The sequence below is a fragment of the Serinus canaria genome, chromosome 4, assembly GCF_022539315.1.
Source record: "Serinus canaria isolate serCan28SL12 chromosome 4, serCan2020, whole genome shotgun sequence".
NCBI lineage: Eukaryota > Metazoa > Chordata > Aves > Passeriformes > Fringillidae > Serinus > Serinus canaria.
The window spans coordinates 44532918-44556176 of NC_066317.1; the positions used below are offsets into that span (position 1 = coordinate 44532918).

General features: G+C 43.4%; 1 protein-coding gene across 5 annotated transcripts in view; it reads right to left on the bottom strand.

Annotated features, from left to right (window-relative positions):
- Positions 1-21920, bottom strand: part of KIT (KIT proto-oncogene, receptor tyrosine kinase) — a 53044-nt gene extending 31124 nt beyond the window's left edge. Inside the window, exons 1-2 of one of the 5 annotated variants that reach the window (XM_030239529.2) lie at positions 21781-21920; positions 3490-3729 (exon numbers count right to left, since the gene is read on the bottom strand). In XM_030239529.2, the coding sequence (XP_030095389.1) occupies positions 3490-3729; positions 21781-21856 (316 nt within the window). In that variant the 5' untranslated portion in view covers positions 21857-21920. Of the gene's footprint in view, positions 1-3489; positions 3730-9956; positions 10080-18114; positions 18164-19803; positions 19953-20680; positions 20813-21780 lie in introns of those variants that run through there. The other 4 variants (XM_050973862.1, XM_050973861.1, XM_050973859.1 and 1 more) reach the window with 4 other exon arrangements.
- Positions 21921-23259: the final 1339 nt, after the last annotated feature.

Below are 23259 nucleotides of genomic sequence, written 5' to 3' on the forward strand. Positions count from 1 at the left end.
TAACTCTACAATTGGGAACTTGTCAACAAAGAAAGTTTTACTTTCAGCCAGTAAAACTGAGTATTGCCTAATTCATGTTTACCAAGAGACATAAAATTTTCTCCTAAAAGAGTAGCACGACAGGAGACATGCAGTAGCATTCCATACCAGATACATTAAAGAATCATGTGCACTAAAAATAATCTTACTGCTTTTTTATTTGGAGATGAAGGGCATTTTTTGCCTTGTTTAGGTCCAAAATATCCCCACAACAGTAAACAGATTTTCACAGACCACTAGAAGTAATTTGCTTTTAGCTAGTGGCAGGGCTGTAAGGTTTCATGCCCACGGGAGGGTTTGAAAGAAATTTATGAGCAAATGGAAGTTGAAAAGCACCTAAATTATGGTTTTCACTTCTGTAAAATACATAATCTAAATGAACACACATTGCTACCAGAGGAAGCAGCAAACAACTTCTCTCTTTCTCTCCGCTCCCTGAAAGCAGAGATTATTTTTAGCCTCCTTAGAAGAAAAACTGGGCATACAAACAGCACATCTGATTGAAAAATAATCATGCAATCTTTCACAAGGTAATTTTCCTATAGCATTTCATCTCAGCCGACCACAGCACACAAACATATAATACTTTAAACACTTCTACAACCAAAGTTCAAGCCTATGATATGTCATGACCTTGAAATGCTAAAAAGCTGGCAAACACACAAAAAAAGGAATGTGTGAGACAAACACTCCGTAGAAGTTTATTTGAGATTCCATCTGCCCTTTCTACACAGTAGAATGAATTTGAAAAACAAAAACATAGAGAAAAGTTTTCTTTCTTTTTTGCAAACATACTTGCAACTTGAATGATTATAGATCAACAAACCATGGCTTACCAAGGAAGACTGAGAGAATTTGTTTAAGATGATGGACAATGTGCACTTGGTTTAAGACAAGAAGTACCAGACTGAAAATGAAGCCTGGGAGGTTTATGGAAGCAATTCACTACATCAGGGTTTATTCATCACTAAACAGAGAAGTTACTGGCTGGTTTCTACCCTAGCATGAGGGTGTAGCTTTAGCTGAATTTGATATTATCACCCAAGAAGCCCCCACAAACTACAGGTTTTGAAGCATCAGTCTGGAAGTAGAGGATGAAAAAAAATCTAAATCATTTCTGAACAGAAGCAAAATGTGCCATTTTGCACACAGAGATCTTAAAAGAAATGCTATGACCAGCTGTCACTTCTGAGCAGGAAGAAGATGGATTAAAAGTGCTCATCTAAATGTCCCTGGTAACAGACATAACTAATTGCTTTCTACTCACTCCCTCTTTCTCCAGTATGGACAGAACCAAGATATCTTCATTAAGCAGAAAGTATGGCTCCCAGCAACTACCAAAAAATGAAAAATTCTTGAAATAGCATGAACAAAAGACCTGTTTCACTAACAGCTGAAATTGCTGGCAAGGCCTTGACCAGAGCAAACAGAATTGCTGAGGTGCTCCCCTTGCATCTTCAATCCCCATGTGGAAGGGAACAGCAGAGTGAGAAGACATGAAAGGACTTCCTACAGAGTATCTAGACACAAACAAGGCTGCACACGGTCATGTTCTTCCTTTCATGGCCTTCTACCCCATGGATGTCTTGGGTTGCACTCGCCTTCTGGGCATACTGCAGAACACAGTTTTCAACACAAGATATGACAGTGCTTATCAGTGCTTCCATCTGAAAAAACTTGAAATCAAAACCAAGAAATTTTTCTCTCTTATGCAGGAGTCTGGACTAGGCTTGCTTAGATCAGGAAAAAATATGCTTTTCAGATACAACACAGGTACTTTCTACCAAAAGAGAAAGGTGAAGCAGGTACACATCCACAGCCTGTCAACATTGTGTCATTCTTGGTCACAGAAACAGAAGAAATTTGGATTAAATATGTTCAGAAGAACATAAGATATCAACAGATGCCACCATTTTAGGTGTCACTATGTAGGATCGAGGTTCTTGGTCCTGCTCTCTCTTCACTCCACCTTACAAGCAGAAAAGTATAATGGGGTGTTTGTGGCAACCCCACAAGCAGCAGAGCATATGGCAGCATCTTACAGGTGAGGTAAGATGTCATTAAACCATGCCTGATGCAAAATGATGGTCGACCTCACAAACATACTTATTTTACTGCCAGGATCTTGTCAAAGTTAAGGTTGCACATTTTGAGAAAAAAGATAATAACATGTTGCATGAGGGCCACACAACTTCACTGATGCTTTGGCAAGCATGCTCAGGAGAGTTGCCTCCAATCCTGAGGTGAAGGAGCCATGAAGGAGTCACTCATGTAACGGAAGGCAAAAACATCTCTACGATCATAGCTGTCTGAGATAATTACCATAACATTCAGGAAAAAAATCAGGGTAGGTAAAGTGAAGATTGTTTATCACATGTAGGTAAAATACATGTCAGATTTCCTTTAGTCACAGTCTCAGAGAAAAACAGAAAGTCAAGAAAACTTATCCATGATACCTGCATGGCTATTTGGAGAACTCAGGAGCAGTTAAAGGAGCACTCTTTAAATTGTGTGGCCTCTATGCCAGACATCTTCCCTCATAAAAAAAACCTATGCTGTGCTGTGCTTTGCTGTGCTGGTATCTCCCTGTCTTGGAGAACAACCCTGCAGTAATTCTCAAAGGACTAGCAGGGTTCAGAAGGGGCTCTTTGGGACAACCCCTGCTGGTCAAGGAATGCTGTCTTCAACAGTGATGCTGTAGGACTTTTTTCCATCAACAGGTTAGGAAGACCACCAGAGCTATGTGAAGGAGAAGCAAAAAAATCATTTTCCTGGGAAAGTGCCAGGCATGGTAAACTGTGAGCTCAGAGGCAGCTGATGTAGACATACATCAGCAGAGAAGAAATCTGAAGAAACCACTGCACAAAGAGCAATAAAAGATTAAGAAATGTGTCAGAGCAGAAGCACTTTTTTCCCTGTCTGAGACATTTCTGATCAGTCACAAGGTAGATCAGAAGCTGATGGCAGAGGACTCATCAATGTTTGCTGGCTCAGGCCTGGGAGCACAGTCTCAAAAGACCAAATCCTTTAGGCTAACTGCCTCAGTAAATTAAAAGCTTGAGACCAAACTTTACATGACTCCATGCTGATGGATGTCATGGAATTAAAAAGACATTTCTACATATTTCTTGCTTCTTCACTGTATAACTGACTCATGCAACAGAATGAGGTCACTTAGGTAGCATCTAGAAAGGGAGCTTGGATAAACTTTACCACAAAATTAATGGGGATGTAAAGAGGAATTCATCCAGAACTTTGTGCTGCTGACAAAGGCCATTGCAAGCAAAGCAGAGAATGAGGTTTCTTCCTACTGGTCAGGGAGGAAGATTTATTTTACCAGATTGTGTTCTCCCACTGTACTTCAAATTCAGTCTGTCCTTCAATATCTATTGTGGAAGGGGGGCGGGGGGAAGGGTGGGAAGCAAAAATAATGCCTTCATTGATATTTACCTTTAACAAAAACATAATAAGAGGAGACAATACTCCCTTTGCTTCTGCACGTGTATCTGCCTATATCTCTGACTGTTGCATTTTTGGTGAGCCACTCTTTCTCGTTGGAACTCTTTGCTTTTGCCAATGGGTCCGAGTTCTGGAAATTCCACGTCACAGGTCCCTCCTCGTTGCACGTCAGCCTTAATTCCTCTCCTTTATTCACAACCCGTAAAGACTCCACATGGGACATTGCACCACCTGGAAAAAAAAAAAGGACAAAATAGAACGTCTGTCAATACAACACTCTCCTTTTTTCCTGCAGCTAAATTATTATTTATAGCTGTGTATGTGCAACTAATATTTTGGGATTTATTTCTTAAAAATACTAAGCTGCAACAGCACTGTGCAATTCTACAGACAACTTTTGGCTTGTAGCACCTTTGGCACACAGAGAAAATAACCAGTGCAGGTGGAAACTGGCCTCTAAAAGACCTTTGGAAACTAAAGTTTCAGATGCAGCACTCTCTGCAATGTTTTGGCTTTTGAATGGGAACAGACCCAAGCTATTTAAAAATTAAATTCAAGAACATATGAGTCTGATCCTACATGGCAGCACTTTTAATCATTCTTTGTCATTTACTCAGTATGTTGCCAAGAACTAAAGTTTCCTTGCTCAACAGTTATCTTTTTATAACTGCTCTCTCATATATTCAGATGCTCTACTCATACCCTTGAATTAGAAGTGTCCAGTTTAATGAAGGCATCAGAACATGCTTTCCATACTTGCTTTTTTCTTTACCTGAAGTGCCAAATCAACATTGCTTACATAAAAAAACCATGCAAAATAGTCTTCAAGTTTCCATCCCAATGCTGCCAAATTAATTTCACTGAGGCACCAATCTCCCAGTCACCAAAGCAGCTCTAATTGACAATTTAGCTGCTTTTCCACTGAACACCACAGCCTAACACAACGTTTTAAATGTTCTCACAAAATAAACCTCTGTAAAATTAGCAGTCCCAGATCACAACTCCCAACCACTCCCCAGCTGTCTACACAGAGAAAGGAGCACATTTAGGCTTCCTTGGCTCTACTGTTAGGCCAAGCCAATCAGGGGGTTGCTGAGTTAGCATACCCATTATTTGAAAGTATTAGAGCACCTACAAAAATGCAGTTCATAGTCAAAAATCCAGAAAAATTCTCACTGTTTTGGACCTACTTGAATATCAGAAAAACATAGGTAAGTACTGAGGTGAGTACTGAGGTGATCTTGCAGTAACAAACCCCTCCCCTTTCAGAGTAATCCTCAGCTTACAATAATAGTGCTGTTTGCTCATGCCACACAGTTGTACAAGACTGTACAACATCCATGTGTAGTAGCAGAGTCATGCCACTGAAAATGCTACTTGCATGCAAAAACACACTCTGCAGCTCCATTCAGAGGCTGAATCTCCCTACCCACACAGATAACAGCAGACGTTCAGGAAAAACAATCGGATAATTACTCGGGATGAGGTTATACACTCCAGACTTAATTCACTCATCTCACAGCTTTACTCATTCTTAAGGTATATACTGGATTAAGACCAGGTCAGGTAACTGCTCCTCTTCCTGACAAATCCACCACAGAGTAGGAAGCAAAGGATGGTCAGACCACCTGCAGAGACTAATTACTTTGTTTGTTTCCAGTCTGAAAGGAGCCCCCCTTGAAATTAGAATTTATCAGTGTTAAACTCAACTGGCACTCATTCTTCCAGTGTCACCAAGCAATTTTCCACATGAGGTCTACTAATCCTGCATATATGCTTCCATGACTGAAGGCATAAACAACCATCCTAGAAATAAAAATTGCCAGAAAAGGCAGAAAAAACCAACTTTTAATTTCAGATCTGCTATCTCAAAGTGCAGGTGTGTGTGTGAGCTGTGGTACAGTAGCTCAAACACAAAGAGTGAAAGTCCAAGATTTCAGAAGAATGAGTCCCAGCCAGCAGTGGAATGGTAAACAGGAAAGATGGAAAAATCCTTTGCCCTGGGCAGAGGTGCCTGACAGGAGGGTTGAGGCAAGAACACCTCTGATTTTCAAACCCTTCAGTTCAGAGCCAGGAACTTCTGGCATGTGAGAAGACAGAGGGCAAACACCTCTGAGAAGGGCTCCTGAACAACCACACAGGTCCTTCATGGGGACCTCTTTGGAAGACTTACCTGCTCGCTCCCCACAGACCACAGGGCAGTTCAAGTGACAAAGCACATGAGCTGCATAAAACAGCAGAAGTGTGGTGTGGTATAGCTATCCCAGCACTAGCTTAGCAGACCAGTCAGGGAGCACTGAGAAAGCAGAAGATGTGGACAACCTTCACTGCCATCACTCCACGCCTGCAGCCAGCAAGGCCTCAGCCTGGGCCCTGCCAGGGAGCTGCTGGGCTGGGATGGCCCCCACTGCCAGTGCCTCGAGGAGCACAGACCTGGGCAGGGGAAACAGACCCTGCCATGGAGCAAACACCAGCGTGTGTGTGCCCTAACCAGGGCACAGGGCAGCCTCCCTCAGCAGCCCAAGGTGAGTGCTGCTGGGGCCTGGCCTCAACTCCAGCCCTGGCAGGGCGCAGGCAGCGGGATGAGCGCACCAGCCAGCCAGCCTGAGCTGTGCTTCCCCTCTTTCAGCAGCAGCCTCAGCTGCAGCAGGAGGAGACTTCATTCCAAGTGTCCAGAGCTACACGGAGAACAAACTCATTTACTTGCCCCTGAGGAAACGCCAAGCCAGCCTGGCTGGCTGAACTGCTCCCTCCACTTCCCTCCTGGGTACTTCCCCAGCCCAGGAATGACACACGGGGTAAGTGCAGGCTCCAAACTGCCCAGACAACACCGGCCTGTGAAGTCTGGCAGACAGACATCAGCCTTCTGCTTCCCAAACCCACCTAAGCACCCAACCCTAGGGCACAGGCTGTGGGAAGGTCAAGTGTAGGGTATCACCAACAGGTTTGCAGAGGAAAAAAGGACCCATTACAGGTAGCAGCATAAAGATTAATGTCATAATTGACTTGTGACCTGAGGATGGATTTGTCAAACCGTACACATTACTGTGTTGTGTGTAAATGCTGGCAGGTTCTGCAGTAACAAACCCTTCCCCTTACGAAGGCCAGCTCAATAGCCCTGCAAATACTCAAGGCCGTGTCCCTCTGATGCACAGCACAGCTTTGCACAGCTGGACTGGAGGTGTAACAGCCATGCCACAGTCAGGGGGACACTTCTCAAAACCCAACTCCACTTGCATGCAAAAACACACTCTGCAGCTCCATGCAGAGGCTGAATCTCCCTACCCACACAGATAACAACAGACGTTCAGGAAAAACAATCGGATAATTACTCGGGATGAGGTTATACACTCCAGACTTAATTCACTCATCTCACAGCTTTAGGCGCTCTTAAGGTATATACCGGATTAAGACAGGTCAGGTAACTGCTGCTCTTCCTGACAAATCCACCACAGAGTAGGAAGCAAAGGATGGCCAGACCACCTGCAGAGACTAATTACTTTTTGGTCTGGGTTTTGGAGGAAGCCCTTGTTCTCTCCTCATCTCCCTCCAATTGAGATTTACCAGTGCTAAAACCAATAGACAAGTCCACCAGTGCCTGTTTTTCCAGCACCACCAGAAATTTTCCATGAATTCTATTAATCTGCTATATAAACTCACATGACTGAACATATAAAAAAGTATCGCACAAAAAAATAATTGCCAGAAAGATTAGAAAAACATCATTTCATATTCTTATGGAACATTTATGAGTCTTATCTACTCTTTCCCCTAGCCCTAATCCTATCCATTCTGGTTAGGAGTTCAAGTCTTTGCAACACTTACTAGCAGGACTATCTAGCAAGTTATTGGTAAATTTTTTAAGGTAGTAAACAACACAGCAGAGCCTGACCTGTCCAGAGGCACAAGAAATACACTATGTAGCAGAGCTGGAGAAAAAAAATGAGGAAACTAGAACAATGTGGTGAAGTATCACTCATATTTCGAGTTTATTTTGCTATGATTCCTTTTGTGCAGTCTATGAATTCTCAGCAAAATAACTTAGAAATTCAATAATACCTTGTGCAAACTATTCCCAGAGTGTAAAGGGTTTTTTTCTATTGCCTTCTGAAAATCATGTCTCTTCAAAAAAACTATGACAGTGTAGGGACAACCGGTTGTAAACAGAATGACTATTAGATTTGCTTCGTATTATGTACCAAAATATCATGTCTTTAAAAGGGAATTAAAATGGTGTTTAGAAAGATGAGAATGACTTTGTATCTTCTTTTTGGAGGAATAATTAAGTGACAGAAATCTGAGAGTTTAACTAACAATTTGTAATCTGGTGCACTAATCCCCACAGCATGTGTCCATCTGCTCTCTGCTCATCTTTTCTCAGACTCATGTCTGAGACTGCTCCATTTGTACGGCACCCAAGTGATGGGGCTCTTTCCAGGTCCCCTGTTGCCCCGGGGACTCCAGTAACATCAACCATGTAACCACAGCCACGACACCAAGACCCATAACTCAGGACTCAGTTGTGTTGTCAGTATATATGCTAGAGGTAGTAGGGACCTCCAAGTGCCAAACCCCATGGGAAACAGTGTTTGCTGTCTCCTCCCAGAGCTCTGTGTTCATGATCCCACTTGGGATCCTAGCTTTACCAGTCACTAGCAGGACTGTTTCTGAGCAATGGGATGCAGGAAGTTTTCCAGGTGTGGGTATGCATCCTTACTTTGTTACCTACCCCACACCAAGGCATGCCCTCACCCTCTCTCCTCCTCTTCACACCTTTGAAAAGGAGGTGGAGTACTGCTTCAATATTCAGCTGAGTGTCCCCATCTCAGTAAGGCTCACCTGACAACAGGAACAACCCAGGACAAGAAGAGAGGAAACCTGTCTTCTGCCCAAATAGGTCCTGTGGTCTCAAGTGGTGCAGATGATCCCACTGTTGATCACAGATTGTGGATTCCACCATGACACATTCAACATTCCCCACACGCTGCATAGCCAGAGTACCACACTGGGATTCTGGATAACCCTCTAGAGTTGTCCTCAAGGGCAACTAGAGGATGTAATTACTATATGCTAACAAAAATACACTGATAATGGCAAATAAGTCACAATTTAAAAAAAAAAAACAAACCTAAAATAAACTAATAAGCTCAGAGTTGGACAGCCCAAGTTCAATTCTGGATGTACTAAATTTGAGTCCTACAGCTGAAGAGCTTCACTTCCACAACCCTAACTTCTCTTTGTAATATAAAAGACTTGGATTAAAAACTATGATGCTGGGAACAATCACTTGAGAACAAGGCTGTGTAACTGAAAAAAAGAATATATAAATATATTAAAATGAAGGGAGAGGGAGGAAAGAGGAGGAGTACAGCAGTTGTGAATTCTGCATGCAGAAGGAACATCTGGAAAACCAAGCTGCAGGAATTAGAAAATCAAACAGCTGTAGATAATACTCATAGGAAATGCAGGTCAAATTGCAGGGATATGATTAAGGACAGCAGAATGTTCCTGTAACAATTAAGGGATGTGCAAACAACAAAAGCTCTGGCTGAGGAGTGAACCATCCTGGGAAAAAAATACAGTTTATGCTGGAGCTTTTCAGCCTCAGCACAACACTGTTGTAGCATGGAAGAGCACATCAGGTGCAAGTCCACATCAAGCTCACAAGCAACTGGAAACCATCTCCAGCTGCCAAGCAAACAAAGGATGTGGGACTGCCATGGAGTAAGATGAAGAGTCAAACACTGTGGATTTTATTCCCAGCTCTGCCACAGATTTCCTGCACAACCTTAGGCCAACAGGTTGGTCTCTCTGTGGCCACTTCCTCTTTCAACTCTTATCTAAACATTAAAAGGAACAAGAAGTTTGTGGCAGCTCTATAACACAACAGATTGCTTCCAAAGAAAAATAAAACAAAAAACCCTGTGCCTTATCCCACGCCCTTCTACTCAAGTTGTGTGGAATATGTCCCTGGGCAGAGTGCTGCTTTCCAGCGCAGTCACAACCTGCTGACATCCAGTGCCAGCCTCTCTGCCCAGCCCACGGCACTGGCAGCACCCTGCCAACAGGTTCATTGCTGCTCAGCAAGGGCAAATCCCTCACCCTGCCTCCCCAAGGGCTGGGACACACTGAAAGGGCATAGCAGGCTCTTCTGAGCTCTGCCTTTTCCCCTTGCAGTTGTCCATAAACTTCATAGTCATCATCATTTAAGCTGTACAAACAGCGCACAACGAAAACAGTGACCTGACCGTGACCTGATCCTGACCATGATTTCTAAAGCAGTTAACGTTTTTCTATCATTAATGCACAGAGGAGCTAAACTTCAAGAGACAAAATGTCCACAACTTTTGTCTAAGATTGTGAGGATTGGGTACAATTGGGGTGACTATTTTTTTTCAGTGCCTATACATTCTGGGCACTGACTTTATTTCAAGGGCTATCACACAGACCTCACTCACCGTGGTTTTTCATCTACAGCAACATAAGAGAGCAGAAACAAGAGATATGCTTTATCAGTTAAAGTAGTGGCACTGCTGTAGATGCAATGGTCCAGGGATATCAGCAACACATGGCTTGCAGGGAAGTAATATCCTCTTTCAGCACACCCAGAACTGCTGGAAAAAATGAACATGTTTTCAGACACACAAGTCCCCTGTAGGTCTGAAAGAAGAGCAGAAGCAAAACCAACTCTTTTACACAAGTGTAGAGGTCCTAGCCAGAAGCCTGCTTAATCCTCTCTAGAGTATTTACACACAGGTCTAATTGAGGAATATCACCTTTCTAACTCTGTTTCTTATTTGTTAAAGCCACTATGACAGTTGACATATGCTATGATGGACATGAATGTAAGATCCTTTCAATTACATTTTCTTTGTCTTGCCATTTCATGCCCCAAGGAAAAATATGAAGTGTCAAACTTTCATGTTAATTGCACTGAAACAACTTGAATTTACTCTGATGTATAAAATCTCAGAGATTTTTCAAAGTAGAGATGGTATCATATGCTTGTTTTGTTCCATTTCACTAAACAGACACTCTCCCTTATGCTAGATGAAAAGTTTAGCAATGGCAAATGTCGGTTTTAAATTATTTGATCTGAAAGCTACATCAGATCCTGTTTCAGCCAGGCTGTGGGGATAAAGGTGCTAGCAAAAGAAACCATCCATACCAACACCCACACTAGTATCTTCCTCAAAGACATAGACCAAAAAATACCCAACACATGATTGATTGTCCCTGCAAGTGTTACAGACTCTCAGCATATCTGAACGACACAAATCCTTGCTGACTGTCTCCTCTGCCCCAACTTCTTTTCAGAGACTGAAAAATTATCTGTCACTGGACACATACTTAAGTCTAGGCTGATTAGGCTTCCCTGCAGAACTAAGCAGTTTGTTTCCAACCCATCTCCCAGGGTCAGTGCTATCTGCTGACCAACAGACTCTTGAATGCCATGTTTTCCAAGCAGAAACAAAGAGCTCGCGAGCTTGTGCTCACTCTGAAGTTTAGGATTCTTGGAAGCTGTGTATTACTGAGCAGTAGACCAGTGTAGAGGATTAATGAGGGCTTTGACTTTTACACAGCTGCATGAGGGCAACCCCGGTCTCCCCAGCCAGCCCTGCTTGTCCCCTCACCCCCAAAGGGAAAGGGGGCAGAGGAAGGGCACTGTGGAGAGCAGGAGACGGGAGCTCACAGCACAGCACTCAAAGGCACAGCCAAGCTGACTCCATCTGCAAACAGCATCAAGGAGAAATGAAGATCTCCCACACAAAGAGCAAGTGTGGAACCAGCCAGCTGATTCCCACCCATGGCAAACCCAAGAGAGGAAGTGGCAGGAGGTTAGAACAAAGGTTGTCTTTATCATCTGTGGAGGCATGAGCATGAGGAACTACAGAGGCTGTGGCTGTGAGGCACCCCCTTTGCAGTGAGGCCCCATGGTAACCTTCGAGCTCCATAGTTTGGACTTGCACCTACATGGACCTGCCCCAAGATATACCTCACGCCCTGGCAGGGCATTTCACAGAACAAGTAAGAGGCACTTGATGCTTAGCACTTGCAAAGCATCAAGTGAGAAAAGAGCTCAGGAGACTGAGGGGACACCCAGCTACACCTGGAAAGAGGCTATGCACCCCCAGAATAAGATGTGGTGAATCAGGAAGAGCCAGTATCAGAGACAGGTAGCAAGAAGCCAAATCCAGCCAGCTCTATAGACCCTGTACCTCGCAGTGTCCGGGAGAAACCTTCACAGAATCTTCAGGCAGGCTAAACGGGAGCACCTGGGACAATCCCTGGCTTGTGGGTGGAAACCAGCAGGTTCTCCTGCAGGGGGTCTTGTCACACCAATTAGTGATGCAGCACTGACAGCACTTTGCTTCAGTACTTCAGAAGCAGGCTTAGCAGAGCAGATTCCTCACATGACCTCCACAACCGTGTGAGAGCTGCCCTAAGCATGCGAGTGCAACACTTGCTCAAGGCCAGGGGCTGGGGGAAGCAACTGGACCTTCTAGAGACAGAGACACACCTTCCTCTTCCCTGCTGGCTTTCCTTCCCTTGCTGGGATGAGGAAAATGCAGCCATGCAAGCAGGCTATTGTTCCTGCCTGCTGAGCAGCTTGCCCTTTCTGACAGGCATCCCTCACTCTGCAAATAGAGCCATTTGTCAAAGGCAGACATGTAGCTGAATATAATTCTAGTTTAACACACATACTAAATGGCTACAGCAGAATCAAACACCACATTTCTTTTCAGGACTGAGTACGGTACCTCCCTGAATCCTCCTTTTTTGGAAAGACATGGCTTTGGGGCTTTTTCTGTTGTTTTGGGGTCTGTTTTTTGAAGGAGTACCACATGCACTACAGTAGCCCAGTCACTTATCTTGAAGCACTATGTGTGACAATCTACTCTAGGTGATTAATTCATTTCATTATATTACATTGACGCACTGTGGTCTCTTATACCTAAACTTCCCACCATGGAAGGAATCTACAGGCAATGTATTAATGAATAAAACCAAACCCACTGCATGACTGACCTGCCAGGTTGGGTTTTTTTTTAAATTAAAATGGTCTATGCTTACAACAACTACCTGATAATTCTTATTCAAAGAGAAACACAGAGTACAGCTAAATATGTACGTACACACACAAGTAGATTTGCAAAAAAATGAGCAACTGTATGCCACAGTGCTTGTCAGCATTGAGATTTATACATTTAGACTGATTCTTACTCCTACTGAATTACTGCCTTCTTTCCTCTAATTTCCAAAATTACTTATTAACCAGCTGTCCCCATGGTTAGTTTTGTCAGCTGTTAGACACATAAATAAACAAATTATGAAGTAAGTATGGAGAATGATTAGAAGGAATGAAAAAGCACACTAATGCATAGTGTATTCATATTCAGCTGTCATGTGCCCCATCTATTTCTTTAATGGCTCTTTCTTCTCACTTCTCTTTGCTGACATTTACATTAAAAGGTGCAGTGTCTTTCAACTTCCATTTTGAACGAATGTTCCTTGTAATGAGCAACACAGGCTTGAAAGCATGTTTTCTGAAATGCAGTGAAAAGGTAATTTTAATGAAGAGAAACAAGAAAACTGGAGGACAGTAAATCGCTTTGCAATCTGAATTAATGCCTATTTGGAAAAGGCTCAACTGAGGAAGGAGATGTAAGACTTTTGGCAATGCAAATTCTAATTATTTCAAGTCTTGGCAGTAATTTTATCAAATAGTAGCAATTTCATTAAAAGGTGCACTGGTAATCATCTACGTAAGGCCTCCAGAGGGGAAAATATCCCAATAATTGCATAATTATGTTATCACTGCTCTTATGATGGACCACATTAAATACCACAAAGAGGAACACTGCTTTTTACTTTCTCTAGATATTTAGTTCAGTACATTTTCCTAGAAGATTACAGCAATAAACAAGACTTTCAGATTAACATGTTCACCAAATTCTGCAGAAAAGACACAGCTATCTTTTATGTCCATAATACTTTGTAGTCTCTTTTCCTTCACTGAAAGAACTGACAGATTAATGAGAAAAATTCTGGGTATAGTAATAAGATAGAATATTTATATAGTTATGTTACCAAAATAAAAGTCATTCCATCATGTCATACAGGCACATGGCACAGGATCCAGTGTTTAAGAGACAGATTTTAGGATATTTCATCATTTGTCCATATAAATTAGGTGTATCTATTCAGAGATTTTTGATAAGCCTGCAAGAACTTAGATTTCTCTTGTCTAAATAACACTTAAACTCTTCTATTAAGATGTTGGTAAAAAAGTTTTGTAAAAGCATTGTTTTACAGACAATACCAAATCTAAGAAGTCGCTTTTTAGTGAGGTACCCAGTATATTAGATATGTATCTTTGCATATGCCTCCTCAAACTATGACTGGGACAGTTTCTGGGGCAGTCATTGGCACATTTCTCAGAACATCCTCAGATGAAAAATTTCACCTCAGACAATCTCACTAACACCCAGCAACATCTGAAACTGATATTGTCTTACACAGAAGTGCTTTGAATATAGAGACTTGGATACATTTCTGACAATTCAGCTTCATTTCCTGTCTTCTGGCAATGAGATAAATAACCCTCCAATATCACAGAAGTCCAACTTGTAGTTTTTTTGCTTTTAAATTGTACTTTATTTTCTAGTTTACTTATAAGCCTTATCAGAAATTGCATATACATTACAAATACACGGGTAGCTGCTTACTGAAAAGTAGTCCTTCTTCCTGCTCCAGGAAAGATACACAGAGGACTACTTAATGTGAGTGCAGCCTGAGTGCCTGCTTAAACAGGGAATCCCATTCCAGCACTCTTCTGAATAGATCTAGCTTCTAGGAGGAGACCAGAAACACATGGCTTACTTCTGCTCCTTCCATTTGACCTCTTTTATTGTGCTGCATACCTCAAATCCTAGGTATGATAACATTAATACTCCCGCAAAGTCAGCAATTTTATGTATAATACCTGGAAGTCAGACATGCTATGGAATAGGAAACTTCAACAGCTTGTGTTAAAATGAACACTACTGAGAGGAAGCTTTTATTTTGTGGAAGGTAACAATTTCTTTTCAAAGTATAAAAGTTATGCTCACCCAGGTATAGAAAGCACTTCCATGATACAGACAATAGCAAACCAGCATCAAAAGTGAAGAAGAGAATCAGCCAGCCACTGAGCAGCAAAAAATGAATGCTCAGGATTAGGTCCTGGCATAGAACTGTATAGAAGGCATACAAACAGAACCATTTCAGGTAAAAATACCCTATTAAGCTGCATATTTAATTTAATATTACATGAAAAAGTAAAACCACAGCATTCTTATAATGCACATTTTCCTTTTAAAAGGTAAAAATACTCAACAGTGATTTTGAAAATACAACAATGTAAATTTAAGCTTACAGCTCCTCTAATCATTAAAAAAAATAAAAGCAAAAATTTATTCAAGCTGTAGATTTGCTGTCAACATTTTAAAGATAATATAACTACTGGATTCATCAAAGTCAGCCCCTGAGCACCTTCAGGCAGGTTGTGCTGCAGCAATAAACCAGCCTTTGACACATGGAGTTTCCTAGCAGGTGCAGAGAAAATATTTTCTTTATTTCAATTCATTCAGCACAACTCAATTAAGCAACTAGTCCATTCAAAGAGGAGCTACTGATCTGGAGCTGAAAAAAACCCATGAATGTTTCTTTCCATTGCTATTCTAAAAACAAGGAAAGAATGACATGGACTAGTTCTAAAATTTTTGTAGCACAGTGATTAGAAGCCACCAGTTTTGACTACAGATAGGCCTTTCAGGCATTAATTCTTTTTTTTCCAAACATTTCTCAATGAGTTTTTTCTTCTGAATTGGCTGGCTTCTATGTGGTGCTATTTTTTATCTATCGGAAGAACATTTCAGAATTCTTGTTTCCGTCATTGTAATCGATGCAAATCATCAGCAAAAATCAATTATCTAATACAAGAAATGTCAACATTTTCTATTTTCATACTAAAACATACACATGAAGAACCAGGATCAGTGTATATATAACAAGCTACATAATTGCTTAAATACAAGCACAGTGATTAATCAAAGTGAGTATAACATTAACTGCAAAGGCTATATTTAATTAAAACTCTATCTCAATGGTAATAAAGGAGGTTAAACCTTTCTTTGCAAAATGATTAAGTACAAATGCAAAACAGTTAAAATGAGGCTTACTGTTGGCTGATTTAAATCATTATTAAAATCAGATTTACAATGCTTTGAATCAAATTGAAGCACATAGGACAAGGGGAGGTGACCATTTTATTGAACCTGGAAACACTGCATTTCTCATCTGCAGTCAGATGTCAGTTTTACACATCATTTCTGGAAGAAATGTAAACAAGTCTGAGAAGGCTGAGAAGAGCAGGAGGGGAAGGAGTTGCAAAGACACTCCAAAAGAAAATGTCTGAAAAGGTTTACCATAGAAAAGAGAAGCCAAAGGGTTTATATCATGTGTATATATCAATGTGTATAATATACCAAGATTTATATCAATGTGTAAAATATTATTAGAAAAAGGGTGGGGATGAGTAGTTCATATATCCAAAAGACCAGGACAATAAAAGGATGGAATTAGGCAACCAGCAAGGGAGATTAGGTATCAGAAGCTTTTGACCTTTAATACCTCTTTACTAGAAAAAACAGGTGGTAAGAGTCTGCAGCACAAATCTGCCTTAGAGCAGGTTAGAACAAAAATCTGTGTGGGGAGATCTGCTCCATCTGACTAAAAGGAAGAGCTGGGGACAGAGCAGATCTCTGCAGGTCTCCTCCAGCCTTACTCCTAGAGTTCTATGGGAGCTTCCAAAGACTTGCTGTGTCTCTTAAAAACCCAGCTGCAGGAAGAAGATGAATGCATGAGAAAGTCAGATTTCTCACAGCAAAGAATGAAGTTTCCAGTTCTGAGGCCTGCAGACAAAACCTTTAACATGTGACATCCAGTGCAGCCATTAACTCCTGAACAAAAAACAGATTAGATAAGAGAGCCAAGAGCAAGTTTTAAATCTCATGATACCTGTCAGCAGGAATCTGGTTAGTACTGAATGGCCTAGGTATGTGAACACCCAAAACATTTCTATTACACAGCTCACTGGGATTTTCCACCCCTTCAAAGCATGCAGGCTCTCAATGACAGGTTATAATCAACCGAGCTTGATTTCTTTTTCCTGTGTGGCTTTTGCACAATGCCTTTCTGTAAAACAAATCCACTCCAGCCTTCTCTTCTCCAGACTGAACAGCCCCAGCTCTCTCAGCCCCTGTCTTTACAGGAGACTTGCTCCAGCCCTCTGGTCCCTCATGAGGAGCACGTTCACCCAGCATGGGCAGAGAACAAGTGCTTAGGACTGATGGGAAAACACAGGAGATGTAGGACTAACCTGGCATTTGCCATGCTTCCAAAGAATCTGTAAGAGATGCATCTCTCTGATTTTCACATTTGCCTGCCACAGTGTTCATCTCTTCTTAACTTAAATCAGCCCACGTATCCTCTTTATCACTTAGATTTACAACTGCCAGTGCCTAGTTGACCAGAGAATTCTTCTCCATATCAGATATTTGATTGTGTTACATGATTACAGATTCAACTGCCAAGATGACATTTAAAATTATAGACATTGAATGCAGTCAGCTCCCCCAGTGACAAAAAACCCTGTAGCTCTTAATGGTATCCAGTGATGCTTCCTTTTTAGCTCAATTTCCAGAAATGATCCCTATGGAGCAGCCCAGAAGTTGCATAGCATGGTAGCAACATTAGAAATTTTTCTGTTATTTACATGTCTCTTTGCTGGTAAAGTCAAGAGCCTGACATGCTGTAAAAAAAGTCTTTTGCAACGTGAAAAATATCATTAAAAATCCATTAAATCTGAAAACCGGTGTTTTCAGAATAAATCAATATAATCCCCAAGAGGAAATCCACTGAGAAAATAACATTTACTGAGCTTTCTAATTGGTATCCCCTAGAAAATAGGAGTCACGTTCTCCCCTCAAACACAGATGTTTACACTCTCCTTATGCTTTTATCACTAACGGCAGCAATCTTGGCCAGTGGACAAACAATACACTTCAGTTGTCATTAGGTTTGGCAGCCAGCCAAGGAGACTGCTCACACACGTAAAATTACGTCCATTTATGACTATTTGCAGGATTCATTGTCAAACAGGGTCCTGATGGAAAGAAAAGCCTTCTAGTTTCCTAAAAGTCACTGAAAAAGACTAGCACAATTCTATAGAAGACGATAATATAGAATACTAGTAATTTTAAAATTCTTTTTATGCCAAGTTCTCATAATTTCTGTGTGGATTCTCTTCAGATTGTTTTAAATAAATGACCAGAAGATGCAACACACTTTCCTTAGGGGCTACAGCATCAGCTCTTCTCTCCCGCCTAAAGTTACAATGAACACCTTAAGCTCTGTTACAGCGGAGAAGCCCCAACAAGGGCTTCTGAGGGAAGCTGGGTTTCAAGGGACAGAAACATCTGCAACTTGTTTCTTGTGCATGGGAACAGTCAGAAAGACATTCCAAAATTTTAGAAAGGTAAAGTTATGTACTTAAACTGAGAGGGTACTTACAGTAAATGCAATGCATTAGGATATCAGACCTCATTTCCTCTAGCCATTCTCTGAACAGCTGAAAGAGACTTAAGGAAATGAGTCAAAATCCTGGAAGATGTTTGTACTAGATGAAAAAGAAAACAACATCTGTAAAATCATGTGTCACATCCATAGAGCAAGACAATGTGTAACACTTGATCTCTGCAATGGCATTCATGTTCATAGACAGAGAAAAAAAAAAGCTGAAAAGTGGCTTATTAACCTTGAGCAATTACTGCCTCTCTTCTACAAGATTGATATGAGATTATATCAGTCATTGTGTATTGTAGATAAACATACATGTTGTTGAAACTCTTTGATGCTGCGTGGTTCTTGTTTTATCCAGAATTTGTTGTTCCTTACCTTCAGATTCCATCAGACTGTTTACTGTTCAGACTAGAAAGCAGCTCTCCTTCAAACTACAAATGCCTAGTATTTGGCATTTAGTTTGGCAGCTCCAGACAGTCCTTAAAAATCTTTCTAATAGCTTGCAGTAACAACAAATTATAGTTCAGACAGAAATCCAAATACTATAGAGATGGATTAGTCTCTCAGAAGAGACCAGAGAGCGAAAAGGACAAGCTTCACTAGGAGAGCCTCCTACTGTCTGGAATATGACTCAAATGTTTCTCCCAAGACCTGTCCTAGCTCATGTTTACATGTGCTAAAGACATATCCCTTCCAATTCCACCTGTATCCTGGTGCAGCACGTCCCTTCTGGAGGTGACTCAGGATTCTTTGCTTAATTCAGGCACCTGCAAAGAAGCGTTACTGTTTGGACAATCACTGTGAGAGCTGGAGAGAGATGGAAAACCCACAGAGAGCCAATACAACCCAACAGTACTACAGCTGCAGTCATCTGTTGACAAGAGGCTCTCTCTGGCAAAATAAGCACATGGAAATGCCTTCAGTCTCTATGAATGGTATTTAAACAGGATGTAAATGGGAGTCTCACTTCTTGCCAAATTTGTCACATTCTTTATTATAAAGCCCGAACAAAAATCACTCATGCACTTGCAGGGAAAAGGTTCCCAGTGGCAGTGCAAGGAAAAAGAGTTGAATATTGAGCAAGCTTTGACATTTCCATTCTGCTCCTGGCAGTGGCCTTAGGCTACATTTCTGCACAGGAGACTCTGCACTGCCACAGGGGAGGGAGGAAAAGGAGGAGAGAGCAGAGATGGAAATGTGAGTAGGGAGGGCAGGATACTCAGATGGCTTGACGGGGGTCAAGGCAGTGACTGAATGACAGCAATCAGAATCCTCATCAAATTCAATCTTTCTTCTTCAAGCTTCCTCCCTCATGGCTGATAGGCAGCAGGGAGCATCATGAAAACAGACATTCTTCCCTCTGGGCAAGGGAAAGTCTCCTATTACTCTGCAGCTGACTGGGGGAAGAAAAAAAAAAGTTGCATTGCTGAAGGGAACCATGTCCAGTCTTCCATGCCACAGGATGGAAATGCAAGGGACTCTGGCAGAGTGCTGGATGATGGGGGACAAAGCAAGCCTTGAGGGAGGAAAGGAGAAGAAGAGAGAAAAGATCATTCCCGAATATTGCGTCAAAATGAGGATGAGGCAAGTCCCAAATGGAAGGAAGTATGGAAGCATGTTAGTTTGCAAGTAAAACAAAAGGTAGGAAGGGACTATGGACAGAAAAGATGAATGGTTTACCCTTGGAGAAGCTACATTGAGCTGTTTTCTACATCCTCCTTCCCAGCTTGCAACCAAAGGAAGACGCTCTTGACCAACAGCCAAAAAAAGATACTTATTATAAACCTGTACACTGATAAACAGGATAGGTCTCAAGAAGGAGATCCTCCCAGCCAAGCCTCTACGCTGAGGGAAAACCAGAAGTAGCACAGGGTCAAACTAGCTCCGGAGCAATCCAGAACAGCACACCAGCTCTGTCCAGCTTGTCACTTCTGATGTTCCTATGCTGCTGCCAGGACTCGAACCATCACACTGATACCTCGCCCAGAACCACAAAACCAGCCCAGAATACTCCTACATCTGTGTGATACACAGATGATGCACATACATAAGGACAGCAGTCTTTTGCAGTAGCAAGTTATTTCTTACAGCATGGTGTGGTTTTGTTCACACAAGTTTTGTTCAGTTTGTCTGAAGTGACCCTGAAGTCTCTCACAAATAAGTGTATAAACCCAGAACAAGAAGAATGAACATTAGAAAGATTCTCATTGGTTCTCGCTGGTTCTCCAGTACTCTGGAAATTGCATCTCTGTTTTCCAGGACATGCTGCCAGTGTGACCTGTTTCCCTCTCCTTAAGGACAATCAAACTAATGAAGGGTAACCTTAAAGTGCAGACAAGAAATTAATGAAGTAAAGAAAGCTGGCAGGTACTAATCATTTCAACATTTTCAAAATTTCTTTCTAGGAATAACTTATCGGTAGGAGACTTTTCCACTCCCGTGGCCACAGCATTTTCCAGCCTTATGTGGGTACTTCTAAATAGGAAAGCCCAAATTGCCAGACACCACACTTACTCAGATTACCAATAAACAAAAGGCAGCAAACACAAAAAGTTACCTAAACAAAACCATTAAGGCATCTGAAGTGTTTTACAACGAAGAAGGTTAAGTTGTCGCTACTGCTGGTTCCTGGTTTTAGCGGTATTTGCTCCCGTGGGCAGAGGCTAGCGGAACCCTCCCCGTCTGTGTCACAGAGGGTGCTCTGCAAGGCTCCTCTCTGGTGGGGGCAGCAGACGTTAAACACCTATCGCTGTGCATCGCTTCCCTGGATCCTAAGCTCGTTCTCAGATAAGCAGCGGAAGAACCTTTCATGTTATCTCCTTTCAGACTTCAGTGCCCAGGGCCAAATTCCTCCCCAGGTCTAGCAGCGACCTCCTTCCAGTACCTTCCCTGGACACAGCCAAACGCCTCCTAAGCCCACAAACCACGAAAGGAGATGCACGGCGGCTCTGAAAGGCGTGCGCGAAGTTGCCCAGCTCTGCAGCCAGATACAGTATTCAAACCGTTAGACCTGCGCTCCAGGGCTGAGAGGTCAAACAAATAACCGCCCTTTATAGAAACGAGTGGAAGGGAACCTACAACACATCAAAGTTTTAGCACCAGCTGACCCCTCAAAGGCCTGAAAGGCTCCTATCGCCCTCCTCTTCACCGCAAAGGTCCGTCAGTGCCGCAAGAGACAAGCCCTGATGTCCTGTCCCGCGGCGAACCCGGCACTCGGGGCTGCACCGGCGGACGCAGAGGGCACCGAGCCCACCTGCTCCCCCTCGCTGCACAGCGCTGGACACCTGACGCCGGCTGCTCGTTCCTGCCCATTGTTCAACGAGCACTTAACCGCGGGGACATTTTGTACTGATCCCCGGATAGTTTATTGTCAAAACAGTCCGGCCGGGGAGGTGGAGGGGGGTGGAGGGGTTCTCTGCCCGCTCTTCTCCCAGCCCCGGATAGCCGCGCACGGCAAACAAAGGACTTTATTTCCCCGGCGGGGCGTCCCACAAGGGCAGCGCGGGGCGATGCCGGGCACAGCGCGGGTTGCCGCCCGACCCCCTGCGCGGCGCTGCCCCGTGGAAGGGACCGCCAGCACCGAAGTTTTCCCCGCCGCCGCCCGTGCCGACCCCGGCCCCGCGGGGCTCCGCGCCCGCCCGCGCCCGCGGCTCCCACCTGCGGGGAAGAGGCTCAGCAGCAGTAGCAGCACCACGGTGTGCGCCAACTCCCGGGCGAGGATCGCGCCCTCCATCCCGGCGCGGCTGCCGCTCGCAGCGCCCGGCGCGGAGATGCCCGAGCCCTTGCAGGAGGGAGCGGAGTAGAGGCGGCCCCGCCCCGCGCCCGCGCCGCGCCCCCGCCCCGCCGCCGCGGGGATGGGCGCAGGTGAGGAGCTCCCCCGCCCCCGGGGAAGGGCAGCGCGCCGGGTGCTTCCTGCGGGCTCACCGTAAAGCCCCTAAACAGAATGGTTTAAGAAAAAAGGACAGACCCCAGTGGCTGAATGTGCGCATGGTGCTGTCGTGGGGGCGAACTCGCCCTCCTCACGGGCAGCGTTCTGCCGTGCCGACCGCCCGAGGGATCGGGGCCGCGTAAACCCAAGTGGAACGTGGACCGGAGAAAGGTGGGGGGGAGCGGCCGGGCTGGGCACGGGAGCTGGAAACGGAGAGAGCGTCCCTTAAAGGGCAGGTACAAAGCCATTTGTCTAGCTTTGAAATCCTCGCTGATCGCTCCTGGAGGTGTTAGAGCAGATTCTGGAGACACCAAAGGTATCGCCTCCGCCCTGGCCCGCTGAGTGCTCGACTCAGCCCGCTGTGGGCCACCACCTATTAAGGGCCGGAGCACCTCGAGTGAGACTTAAAAGTGTGTGCTGTGGCACAAAGCGAAGACTTGAAAGAAGTGGCTGGTTTGGTATGGAAAAGAGAAAACTGACAGGGAGCTTAAACGGGGAAATGGTCCTTAAGAAAAGGATTGTGAGCAATTGTTTTTCATGTTCCTCAAGGGCAAGATAAAAAGTTATCCACTTAGTTCTCAGGAAGAAAAATCGCTTAAATGTAAGGAAGGCAATTGCAAAGAGCAAGGAGGATTTAGACTACAAATGCATTGCAAGAAGGGGCTGTAGAATCCCACAGAGGGAGTTTTTAAGCACCGATGAGACCATTGATGAGGATCTGGGAGCACTCACTTCTGTAGCTGCAGAACTGGAGTGGAGCTGCTCTGCAGGCAGAAATAACACAAACTACACAAATTTCTAGCTTTAACACTGCTTTGGCAGTCAGTGTCACACCCTGTTGAGGTGGAAGAAAGGTGTACCAAGTGACCCAGGCAAAGGAGTCATGCATGCATTCAGCAGCCACGCTCTGCCCAAGGTATCCACAGGCAGCCCCTGAACAGACAGGTGGGTGAAGGACACACAGACTGTCAGAATACCCATAAAAATGCTTCTGGATGTACAGAAAGATGTAGAGGACACATGGAAAAACTTTCACCCCTGGAAAAGCATAAATGTAGACTTCTTGAAATGTGTCAGTACAGATCAGAAAAACTATTGAAGGTAAAATATTCCTCTTTTTTTCTTCATCTTCCTTTCTTTTTCACTCCTGTCAGATTTTTTCCCAAGGTTAATAGCGCTGTCCCACTTGGTCCAGCATGAGATGAAAG